Source organism: Thamnophis elegans, chromosome 1, assembly GCF_009769535.1.
Source record: "Thamnophis elegans isolate rThaEle1 chromosome 1, rThaEle1.pri, whole genome shotgun sequence".
Taxonomy (NCBI): Eukaryota; Metazoa; Chordata; class Lepidosauria; order Squamata; family Colubridae; genus Thamnophis; species Thamnophis elegans.
The window spans coordinates 60531044-60544289 of record NC_045541.1 but is presented as its reverse complement, the minus strand read 5'-3'; the positions used below and the strand labels follow the sequence as shown (position 1 = coordinate 60544289).

Here is a 13246-nt window from a genome sequence, read left to right as displayed (position 1 = left end):
CCGCTGAGAGGTCAAGGAGCACTAGGACGGAGGCATAACCTCCATCCCTGGCTCTCCAGAGATCATCGATCAATGGACCAAAGCGGTTTCCATGCTGTAGCCAGGCCTAAATCCCGACTGGAAGGGATCTAGATAATCGGTTTCCTCCAAGGACCGCCGGAGCTGAAAGGCCACCACTTTCGCAACAACCTTCCCCACAAAGGGGAGGTTGGAGACTGGACGATAGTTGTTTAAAATGGCTGGATCCAAAGATGGCTTCTTCAGAAGGGGTCTCACCACCACCGCCTTTACAGCGGGGGGAAAGAACCCCTCCTGAAGGGAGGCGGTAACAACCGCCTGGATCCAGCCCCGTGTCACCTCCCTGCTGTTAGCGACCAGCCAGGAGGGGCACGGGTCCAGTACACATGTGGAGGCACTTACAGCTCCCATGGCCTTGTCCACGTCCTCAGGGGTAACAGCTTGAAAATCAATCCAGTGATGTCCTACCAGATTCTCCCCTGGTGCCTCGGTTGGCTCTGCGCAATTGGAGTCCAGGTCCGTCCGAAGCCGAGCAACATTATCCGCGAGAAATTGGATGTAATCCTCAGCTCTGCCTTGCAAAGGATCGCTCGTATCCCTCCTATTTAGGAGGGAACGGGTTATCCTGAACAAGGCGGCTGGGCGCGACTCAGCGGAAGCAATCAGAGAGGCAATGTGTGTTCTTTTTGTCGTCCTAATTGCCCGAAGGTAGGCTCTGATGCTGGATGTTAAAAGCGCTCGGTCTGACTCAGACTTACTGGACCTCCATCGTTGCTCTAGTCGTCTCTTTCGGCGCTTCATCTCCTGGAGTTCCTCAGTAAACCAAGGAGCCCTCCTGGATCCACTGCCTCGGATCGGCCGTAAAGGCGCAATCCGGTTAAGAGCCCCTGCCGCTGCTGAATTCCAAGCAGCAACCAGAGTCTCTGCCGGACCGCAGGCGAGGGTATCAGGAACAACACCAAGCTCCGTCTGAAAGCCCAAAGGGTCCATAAGGCGCCTGGGGTGGAACCACCTAATCGGTTCCTCCTCCCTACAGTGGGGGTTTGGTCTCCGAAAGTCAAGCCTCAGTAGGTAGTGGTCCGACCATGACAGGGGTAAGATCTCGCTACCCCTCAAACCAAGATCACAATTTCCATCACAGTTGGTGATACAATGACATGACCTACACAGTGGGTGTAGATCATGTGAAATCAAATCCAGCAATTACAGATATGTATGGCACTAGGAAACATTTGCTATAACTATTAAAACACTGTCCTCTAAAAAAAAACTTGGTAACTTTTGTAGCTGAGAAAGCTTCACAAATACTGAGACCAGGACAACTCATCTATCACCACTTCTTAGCATTTTTAAGATACTTCTCCCTGAAATCAATTCACATATATACTATCTTCAGGGCTGCCATAGAACTTGGTGCATTAATTTGCCTGTCATCTTATTCCAGTGCCACAAGAAGCAGCATTGCTTTGCTAACCTTAGCTGATCTTAAAAAAAAAAACTTGGTTAATAAGATACAAAAAGACTATGAAATGAAAGAAAGACAAAAAGAAATAACTCCAGAAGAACATTGCCAGAAAAACAACATGGACACATTCAGATAGTCACCAAAGTTGGCTTTCAATCTGAGAAATTCTTTACCTTCACCTTATTTCACTGCCTATCCTCCAACCGACATGTTTTTCCTCCATCATTGCTTTTCACATCATGCTAATCTATTGCTACTACTTAACCTACCTCCAGTTCAATTTGGTCCACGACCTATTTCCATGGCTTTTAAAGCTACTGAAAACAAATCCAACGTATTATTTTCAATCCAGCATCAGATTGTGTCTGATGACATTTTAGCAACAGTGCACATTCTGGACTACTGCGTGATCACCTGATTTATTTACTTTAGAAATCTACAAGGCTGCCCAATTCTGTAATGAGCAATGTAAAAGCAATCATATAATCATAATAATACAAAAAAGCACCAGGGGGAAAATGTATCCATTAAAAGACAGTCAAATATGCAGAACCTGCCACTCACTTGAACCAAGAAAGATTAGAACGCAGCCAGGCTAAGTATGGATTTTAATTTATGGTTCAACATGTTATAGAAACCGGGGCAATATGTATTCTTTCCTTCTTCCACTTCAGTGTTGGGTCTGAGGCTGTGATTTTCATATTTTCCCATCCTCTTATTTACTGCCTTCTACATTTTGCAAGTTAGAAATGTAATTGTTTTTTTGTAACACAAATATATGTTTGTAGGGCTATAAAAACAGACTCTGTTATTCAGGTATAATTACCCAGCCACCAACTATCATTATCTTTCAGGGCCATTTCAGAGTCAGGACCTAGGAAATCCACGGCCAATTTTGTAAGCACATATATATAAACTGCCAAAGTATCTTAAAAGTTTACACTAGGCCAATGATGGCTAACCTTTTTGTCGTCACCGAAAGTCCACACGCACCCATAATGCAATATGTGCATGACCCCTTCCATGCCCCGCCCTCATGCATGCATTTACGACCCCCATGTGTGCCATGCATTTTGCCCCTGTGCATGTGCACATTGACTCCTGCACGTGCCCCCAGATGCACGTGGGACCCTGCACATGTGCACATGATGCCCCACATATGCCCTAACCCCACACATGTGTGGGACCCCCGCACATGTGTGTGTGTGACCCCCGCACACGTGTCCTGCCCCTCTGTGCATGTGCATACATCTCCAACGTGTGCCCCACCCCTCCACATATCTGCGGTAGAGACCCAAAAACCAGCTGGCCGGCAGAGGGGCGTGCACATACAAAGCAGAGCTGAGCTGGGCTGATGGCTCTGCGTGCCATCTGTGGCACGTGTGCCACTGGTTTGCCATCACGGCTCTAGACCATACCTAAGCTACTGCAAAAGAGGGAACACAACCCTGTCTGAAAAGTACAACAGAAATATTTTGCACAGTAAAATGTATTCCCAAGTTATGGACTAGGGAGTTTTCTTTTTAAAGAAAAACGTATTTCCACTCTTTTCACCTTTTTTCCCCACATAAAATAGAAAAAGCATTTATCAGGAGAAAACCAACATGATTAATTGCATCCTTAAGATAATAATGAAAATGCATTAGTTGAGGAAGTTAGCATAATGTATTTAGTTCATTTTATTTGAAGCTACATTTCTCTATTTATAACGTAAAATTCTAATTTACTGAATAGGAATCTTTAAGAATATCACCATATTCTTTTTCTTAATGAGAAGGTGAACACAATTGACAGAAGTTTCCTTGTAATTATAAACCATTCTGCAAATTGTTGGTAAATTAGTGTTAGGTATCCAAGGCGTTCAAACATATACATCAAATGCTTCTGAGACAGCTGAGCAGTTTCCCATTATTGAATTTACTTTAATAAATGCATGTTAAAAATGGCCTTGTCTTCCAGATCTAATCATCTTAATGCTCTATTTATTTCATTAGCCAAGCCTTTGTGTATGTGCACATTAAACCCTGCGTTTCAATGAACCACATTTCTGCTGCTTGATTTGATTAAAATAGCAGCACTTCCAGGAGTACACCATATTTGTGTACTCTTGTGGATCAGATGGAGAGACAAATTGCAAAAGGAGAAAAAAAAGCTTTGGAGAATGTGCCATCACTTTTGTTATGCAGAAAACTAAACTATCATTAATTAATCTTATTATAAAAGTAAATCTTTTATAAAGTAAGGAGCATAGAGCTATGAGGCTGGTTAGTGCTAGGAAAGTCTACTTCTTGCCTTTCAATTAATTTTTGACAATGAATTTTAATCACCCTTGCTTCTTTTTATACACTGTTTTTAAGTTTTAATAGTTTATTTGTACACAACTCAGAGTATAAATTTGAGGAAATTCTTATTTAAAATTGGTGGTGATCTCTCTCTCTCTCTTTTTAAAGATGTCTGCATAATGTAGACATTGTCCTTAATCAACTGCTAAGTCACATTTTAGATTTTATAAAAATAATGTACATTTATCCAGAAATGCTGAATAGCAATACATATAGAAAACATTTATTATATACCTTCTGTTCTGAATGTTACAAAAGGCTTTTACTGAAACTTAACCATCAATTTACTATTTATTACTATTTTAGAAAATTTAGCATAATATACATTGTGTATATATATTATTGCAGAAATTTAGGATTACAATCGTATACAAACTTGCTATAGGAAAATTCTACTAAAAGTAGGATTACATTCTAAGTAAATAGTGCTAAACAGATCATATAAGTTTATTATATGCAGAGTCCCATTTTTCCCAGTACTTCCAATATTTTAAATACTTTTCTAATACTTCTTCGCTTCTTCAAGCTAAAAAAGGTAAGGGAATCAATTAAAAAAATTAACATCGAGCAACTCAGGTGGAACAACCAGTATGACTCAGCCTGGATTTAGAGAGATTTCTGTATGAAATCTCAGTATCACTTAACACATGAGAGTAGTGGGATTTGATTGATTAGGTTTTAAAAATGGCAATATTTTGGAGTCAGGATACCTGGATCCCAGCAGTATTCTCAATGTTTTTCATTCAAATAAATGAATTTCCATTTACCTTCTTTGAAGTCAGCATTCTTCTTCCTCACTAGCAGGCTGAAGTTTTCTGCTGGATTGACACTTCCAACCTACAAAATACTTAAGTAAGTCATGTCCTCGGCCTCAGCTCTCATAGCCTTCTTCACAATTTTAATGAAATACAAAGCTTAACTCTGATTTTTCTCATTTCTAGCAAAACGGTCCCAAATAGGTCTTTTGATACTCATAAACTGCAGGGTCTTGGTCAAAACAGGATTTGAAAGGAAGCGCTCTGTAAGATGAACCTAGAATATGATGCCTTCACCTGAAATTGTCATACTGTTCAAAGATTACAGCAGGAAAGATTTATGTTGCTTTCATATGCAACTTTTCCCAAATTGCAAGTTAATTATTCATTCTTACTTAAGCTTATTTACAAGTCAAACATATCAGCCAAATAAGCACAAAATAGCTGCCCTAGCCATCTAATATTAGAACAAAAAACATCCATGTCGCTTTCTATGAATACTTTAAACTCAGAAATTCCAAAATGTGAACTATAACAGGTGAAGAAAAGGCTAAGCCACAGGTAGCTCCTATAGGAATTAAGAGATCAGAAGAAATAATGGATTTCACTGAATACATAGAATTGATACAGAAACCAAAAAATAGTTTCCACCAATTACACTTAAGGGCTAATTTCAAACAAGGGCTACTTAAAATCTTCTTAAATGGGAAACAATTGCTTTGTTTTTTAATACTGTAAAAGGGAGGGTGTCCTTGGTGCTCTCTGAGCTTGCTTGTTTTCTTGAAGATGTTTCATTACCCAAGCTAGGTAACATCATCCACACCAGTAAGGAGTGCTGTTTGTGTCAGTTTTATATTCTAGGGGCTTGCCTGTCAGTATTGGTGGGGGTGGTCTTAGATATGGTAACATGAGACCAACAATCAAGTAAGCAGCATCAGACCATCATCAAATAGAATATTTGCTGTTGGCTTCTTTGGCAGTTTCTTTTTTTTGAGAAGAATATTTTTATTTTCATTTCCATAACATATAATCACATGTATATTGTTACATAGAAAATATCATGTTGTAAGAGAAGACAATATACATGTGCAATCATACTACTTTAAAATCAAACCTGGAATAGTTCCCCCCTCCCCCCCACAACCTACCCCCACCCCGACTTCCCAGAACCCGTACACGGTATAGATATTTAACAACCACAGTCTAAGATATATTGATAAAAAATAAAAGTAAGAAATTAAAAACCTCTTTACATTGAACTTAGCTCCTCCTTGCTAAATTAACTTTAAACAGTTCAAATCATTCCTAGTCCTAAGCATAGGCTATCTGGAATTTCTTAGTTCCATATTTATTTTGTATATAATCGATCCATTTTTTCCAGTCTTGTTTGTATCTCTCATTTGAATGGTCTTTAACATATGCAGATATTTTCGCCATCTCAGCTAAATTTGTGACTTTCAGTGTCCATCCTTGGATTGAAGGCAAATCTTCCTTCTTCCAGTATTGCGCCACCAACAGTCTTGCTGCCGTTATTAAATGCAAAATCAGATTAACCTCTACCACTGTACAATCAGTAATTATACCTAACAAAAATAACTGAGGAGTAAATTTTATCCTTTTCTTAAGAATATTTTGTATAATCCACCATATTTTTATCCAAAATGCCTTAACCTTTTGGCAAGTCCACCATATATGAAAATATGTAGCATCAAGAGAACCACATCTCCAACATTTGGGTTGTAAATTCGAATACATCGAGGCCAATTTTTTAGGATCTAAATGCCATCTATAGAACATCTTGTAGAAAATTTCTCTCAGGTTTTGGGCTTGTGTGAATTTCACATTTCTTACCCAGATTCTTTCCCACGTATCCAACATTATTGGTTCTTCAATATTTTGAGCCCACTTTATCATGCAGTCTTTAATTCTGTTTCCAAATCCATCTGTATTAATACATTACATATCCTCTTTATATGCATTAAGCTTTGATCTCTTATTTGTTTAAATAGATTATCCTCAACTTGGATAAAACCAATTTTTTGATCTATTTTCCACCTGGCCTGTAATTGCCCATACTGGAACCATGTTTGAACTGCCTTCTCCTCTTTTAATACCTCTAAGGATTTTAGTTGTAGTACCCCCCTTTCCAGGGTGAGAAGCTGTCTGTAAGTAATTCTATCCTGTATTTGTGCTATATTCATATTTTCAATTGCACGTCTAGGAATTGCCCTCATGGGTATCTTGTCATTTAGTTTATGTTGATATTTTTTCCAGACCCGCAATAAAGCATTTCTTAAAATATGACTTTTAAAATTTTTGTCCAATTTTTTGTTAAATAACAGGTAAGCATGCCAACCATATACCAAGTCATGTCCCTCAATATTCAGTATCCTATCATTGGTTAAATCGATCCAATCACTGATTACGGATAATACCACTGCATCATAATATAGTTTTAGATTGGGTAGTTTCAAACCTCCCCTCTCACGTACATCTTGCATTATTTTCAGCTTTACTCTCGGCTTCTTTCCTGCCCATATAAATTTATTGATACCCTTCTGCCATTCTAAAAGATTCGCATCTTTTTTAATTATAGGTAACATTTGGAAAAGAAATAAAAATTTTGGTAAGATATTCATTTTCACTGCCGCTATTCTTCCCAACAAAGATAAGTGCAACTTATCCCATTTTTTCATCTCTATCTGTATACTATGCCAGAGTGGTTCATAATTATACTTATATAATTTCCCATTTGAGATTAAGATATTCAATCCGAGATATTTGACCTTTTTGACTATCTCACATCCTAACATTCCTCCTAGTTCTTCCTTTTGTTTAGTATTCATATTTATGGCTAATATTTTTGTTTTCCCTAAATTTATTTTAAAACCAGACACTTGACCATATTGATTAATCGTATTCATTAGGATCATACCAGATTCATGCGGTTGATCCAATATTATAACCAGATCATCCGCAAAAGCACGCACTCTGTATTCTTGCTGCCTAATCTTAATTCCTTTTAGACCATCCAAGCCCCGTATTTTATTCAACAATACTTCCAAAGTTATAATAAACAATAGTGGGGACAAGGGACAGCCCTGTCTTGTACCTTTTCCAATTTGAAAAGAGTCTGTTAAACTTCCATTGACTATGATTTGAGCCGTTTGCTGTTGATATATTGCTTTAATTGATTGTAAAAAACTTTCTCCTATTTGCATTTTTTGCAATGTCTTCAACAGGAATTGCCAATTAACTCGATCAAAGGCTTTCTCAGCATCCAGAAATATGAACGCAGCAGGAATTTGATTGTTCTTTCCCAAATATTCTAATGCATTAATAATTAATCTTACATTACTTTTCATTTGTCTCCCTTGAATAAAACCTGTTTGGTCAGTGTGTATCAATTGTTGAATAACCAACATTAACCTGTTTGCTAGTATTTTAGTAAAGATTTTATAATCTACATTAAGTAATGAGATAGGTCTATAGTTTTTTGGTTGAGTAATATCTTGATCTTCTTTGGGTATCAAAGATATAAAAGCTGTCTTCCAAGATGGTGGCTCCTTACCTTCCGTTTGAATCTTATTAAATAATTCTCTAAGAGGTTCTACCATTTCTAACTGTAGATTTTTATAGTAAGCCGCTGTCAAGCCATCTGTGCCTGGTGCCTTCCCTGCCTTTAACTGCTTAATTACCTGTAAAATTTCCCCCGAGGTTATTGGTTGATTCAATTTTTGCCTGTGCTCTTCTTTAACTAAGGGTATTTTCTCTTTATCTAAATATCTCTCTATTTCTAGACCGTTAATTTTATCCCCCTTATACAACTCTGTAAAAAATTCCCGGAATGCCTTTTCAATCTCATCCTGTTGGAACACCTCCTTCCCTCTATAGATCAGTTTAGATATATTTCGAGAATTCCATTTTTTCCTAATCTGATAAGCTAACCATCTACCAGGTTTATTTGCGTTGCAGAAAGTATTGTGTTTTGCGTATGACAAACTAGTAGCTACCTGATCAGAAATCAACATATTAAATTGAGCCTTTAATATAGTAATTGCTTCCTTAACCTTTGTATCCCCTGGGTTCACTGTTAACTCCAGCTCTTTCCTCCTAATTTCATCTTCCAATTCTGTTCGTTTTACCCCTTGTTTATGTCTATGTGATTTATTTATATTTATCAACACTCCTCTCATATACGCTTTACTTGCATCCCATACGAATTCCATAGGTGTACCCTTATTCATATTAAAAACAAGGTATTCTGTTAGCAATTTTTTACAATCATTGATATACTTTTCATATCTAAATAAGTTTTCATTCAATCTCCAAGACCTTCTTGCCTGTACCACCCCTCCCAATTCCATCCAAACTGGGTTATGATCCGAAAAAAACTCTAGCCGCAATCTTTGTCTTCTTCACCCTGGAAAGCAAATCATTAGTGATTAATATAAAATCAATCCTAGAAAAGGATTGATGCCTATCAGAAAAGAAGGTAAAGTCATATTCTTCTGCATTTCTTTCTCACCAGATATCTCTCAGTTCAAAGTCATCCATCATATCGAAAAAGGATTTAGGTAACTTTGCTCGCATCTGAGTGTTTGGGCGAGAAACTTTCTTATCTTTCTTAGTATCTATAACACCATTCCAGTCACCCAATAGTATGCAAGACCTATAATCCCACTGTACTAATTTAGCATGAAGATTTCTATAGAATCCATCTTGTTGTTGATTAGGAGCATAAATTCCCAAAATCAATATCTTTTTCCCTTCCAAGATCAAATCTAACGCGATGTATCTTCCATGGGGATCTGCTTCAATTAATTCAGCTTTCATATCTTTTCTTAAGTATATAACTATACCATTTTTCTTTTCCATAGCAGAAGCTACAAAATGTTGACCAAGTCTTGGGTTAATCAAATATTTTTGATCGGTTGATTTAATATGAGTTTCTTGCAAACAAATTATATCATTCTTGAACTGTTTAAGATAGTGAAATATTTTCTTTCTCTTCTGTGGAGAATTCAATCCATTGACATTCCATGTTAGAAGCTTAATTGTCATTTTTGGTTTCCTGAAGCTTTTTTAGAGCCTCCTGCATAGCCTGTTTAACCTTTGGCCTGGCTCCTCCCACTGTTTCTGGACTGGTTACTGTAGCTTCTTGACCGATAGGAGGTGATTGTTGGAGTTGTTGCATTTTGGCTTGTTGCTCCATTCGTCTGGTAATCATACGGCTTGGTCTTTGTTCCATAGCTCCTTGCGCTTCTAGGAGAGAGAGATGATCCATCTTATCTGGTAGTTGTGTGGTTTGCTGTCTATCTTGTCCTTCTTGTGGTCTTTCTCTGGGTCCAGATGGTGCAGGATGTCCAGCCTTCAAAATATTGTGGTAAAAATCTCTAGCTTTCCATACTAAGTTGAGACGGTATCTTTGCCTATCAAATGTAAGTATAATGCCAAATAGTGCGTCCCATCTGTACTGTATCTGACGATTTCTAAGCTCTTCAACTAAAAAAGCATTATCTTTCCTGGCTCTTAACATTTGAGGTGGTATCTCTTTCAAAACAGTCAAATCCTGACCCCCAATTTGGAGCTTAGTTTTATAAGACTCTTGTAATATCGTATTTCTGAGCTCTCTTGTGCTAAAATATATAACAATGTCTCGAGGGAGCTGCTTCTGCTTTGCCAGCCAAGAATTAACGCGATAAACTTTATCAATTTGCCAGTCAAAATTAGCCCCCGGTCTTCCCAACAGACTATCAAAGGCTTCTGAAAAAATTTGTTTCAGGTTTTCCTGCTTATCTTCACGCAACCCCCTTACTCTTAATGCCAGCTCCATTTGTCTGTACTATATCATAATAATTTCTTTTTCAGCATTTTCAACTTTTTGTTGCACCACCTCTGTTTTTGATGTCAAATTAATATTGGCTTCATTAAGATCATCTAGACTATCTTCAATTCCGGAAACATGTTCTGTCAATACATTTACAATCCCCAGCATATCGTCTCTGATTTTAGAGACCCGGGTATCAATTTTATCAGACAACTCCTCTTTAAGTTCTTTTATCTCCTCTTTAAGATCTTTAAGTTTGTCTTCCACCTTAATTGTCTGAGTGTTAAAAGCCTCATTCAGTTCCTTGAGAAAAAATTCTTTTGTTAGTAGATCACCAGTAGGGGGCGTAGAGAGCGGAGGCTGCAACTTTGTGCCAGGTATGGGCGATGTGCCAGCGCTTCTGGGGGCCGAAGAAGGCATCTTCAAATTAAGATTTGGTTTTGAGGCCATTCCAAGTTTTATCTTCAAGCAATTAGTAAAACTCTACTGGCCAGCTATACAGCTGTGGAACGAGGTAATAAATCACCCCTTTCCTTTGAGATTTTAAAGCTCCGTAGAGCTTTACAAAAAGTTTCAAAAGATAAACTTTGTTACGAGGCAGTTCAGCGTGCTCATCGCCATTTTAAGTGCCTCTTTATTAGCTAGGTTAACGGAAGAAGGTCTCGTAAAAATGAAGCTAAGATTTGAATAAACAATTACAGTTCTCGCATACCAGTCCTGCTCGTGTTGAAATCAAATAAATCAAGCCTTGTTCTGAGAAAGAAAGAGCTTACTTCGTGCTGCAAAGGCAGCTGGAATTCCCCGGCACGGAGGCAGTTCTGCCCTTAGCTGGCCCCCCTCTCCTCGCAGACAAACAAACTGCAAAGATCAGAAGGCACTTGCTCAGCAGAACCCGCTCACCTTCTCTTCTTTGCCCGAAGAGTAAGGTAAACAACCTGCCAGACGTCTGATAGATGATCGTCTAACAGATAATGCGACCAGGAATTCGGGAGCAGCTATGTTAAGCTGCTTCCATCAGTAAGCCCCTCCCAGGAAGTCCCGCTTCTTTGGCAGTTTCTTGATTGGGGTATTGCTTACTTGATTGTTGGTTTGATGTTAACCTTGGAGTTAATATATGCTGATCTGGGTGCTGACTGCTGGTGCAGAGTGGTTGGCTCTTTTTGCACTCCACCAGAAATCAGCACCCAAATCAGCATATATTAACTCCAAGGTTAACATCAGATCAACAATCAATATACCTCAATCAAGAAACTGCCAAGGAAACCAACAGCAAACAGCCGAATCAAAGAATCTCTAAGACCACTCCCACAAACACTCCCAAGCAAGCCACTAGAACCGTGATGGGCATGCGTGGAAGCCATTTGTCAGGGCATGGGAGGCTTGCCCTGTCAACTGGCCAGCGTGTATTCGGCCTTCTTTTGAGGCCATTTTTCCCCCTCCGGGGGCCTCCTTGAAGCCTCCAGAGCGCGAAAAACTGGCCCTATGGGCAAACCCAAAATTCAGGAATGCACTTCCAGTTTGCTCATGTGGCTGGCTTTAGCCCTCCAGAGCCTTCAGGGGTCTTCAGGAGGCTTCCCTGAAGGCTCTGGAGGGCAAAAAACGACCCTACGAGCAAACCGGAAATCACTTCTGGTTTGTCAGTACGGCCGTTTTTTGTCTTCCGGAGCCTTCAGGGACCTTCAGGAGGCTTCCCTGAAGGACCCAGAGGATGAAAAACGTCCCTAAGGACAAACTGGAAGTCCATTCCTGAACTTCTGGTTTGCCCATAGGGCCGTTTTTCGTGCTGTTTTCATCCTCCCCAGGCTCTTATAAAGCCTCTGGAACCTCGGAGGGTGAAAAAAAACACCAAAAATGGGGGGGGGGGGGAGCGCTGGTCGTGCACATAGCATTATGGGTGTGGCACACCCATGCACGAGCCCCCCTGCACTCCTCCCACTTTTGGCACACGAGCCAAAGAACATTCACCATCAATGCACTAGAATATAAAACTGACAGCAAACAGGACTTCTTACTAGCACTGATGATGCTACCTAATTTGGGTAACGAAATGTCTGCAAGAAAACAAGCAAGCCCAAGAGAGCACCAAGGACCCTCATGTCAACCTTGCCAAGAAAACTGCAGGGACTTGTCCAAGCAGTCTGAAGGACCAAAAGTGATGAAGTGGAAGCGGAGGAGGAGGAGGAAGAGGAGAAAAAGAAGAAGAAATGCCAATCAAGCCCAGAATTGTGTATTATACAAGGAGCAAACAGATGCATTAGGAAAACTCACAAACATCTTTCATTATTTCTTCAAGTATTTAAGGCACTTGTCTGTGATTCGGGATGTGATGCAGAATCATCAATACTTACTGTATATACTCGAGTATAAGCCTAGTTTTTCAGCCCACTTTTTGGGCTGAAAAAAGCCGCCTCGGCTTATACTCGAGTCAGTGAAAAATTTGCCCGAAATGGAGGAGAAAAAGGGGCGGGGCCATGCCGCTGGGTGACACTCGTGAATGGCCCAGTGCCCCTGTGAGTTTCCCCTCCCTCTGTGTCAGTTTGCCGCGCAGCGCACACCGCACCATCCCCCCTCCTCCCTCCTCACGTTCTAATGTAATGCAGGGCTGTCTTACGATTCCCCTTCCTCCCCCTCCTGCCGCTCTGCAACGATGTCCCACCTCCTCCTTGTTATGGCAAGCAGCCACATAGCGATGTCCCACCTCCTCTGGTACAGTGATCCAATGATAGGAATCACTGTGCCGTGTGTCATAGGAGGCGGGACATCGCTCCCGCGGCTGCACGGGACATCATCATCACAGCGGGACATCAGCATCATGAGGTGAGTGAAGTATTTCATT

The 13246-nt window shown here is 39.8% G+C and overlaps 1 protein-coding gene across 3 annotated transcripts in view; it reads right to left on the bottom strand.

Annotated features, from left to right (window-relative positions):
* Positions 1–13246, bottom strand: part of XRCC5 (X-ray repair cross complementing 5) — a 66723-nt gene that overhangs the window by 22158 nt on the left and 31319 nt on the right. For all 3 annotated transcript variants that reach the window (XM_032217038.1, XM_032217030.1, XM_032217047.1), the window contains exon 16: positions 4593–4662. In XM_032217038.1, the coding sequence (XP_032072929.1) occupies positions 4593–4662 (70 nt within the window). The remainder of the gene's footprint in view (positions 1–4592; positions 4663–13246) is intronic.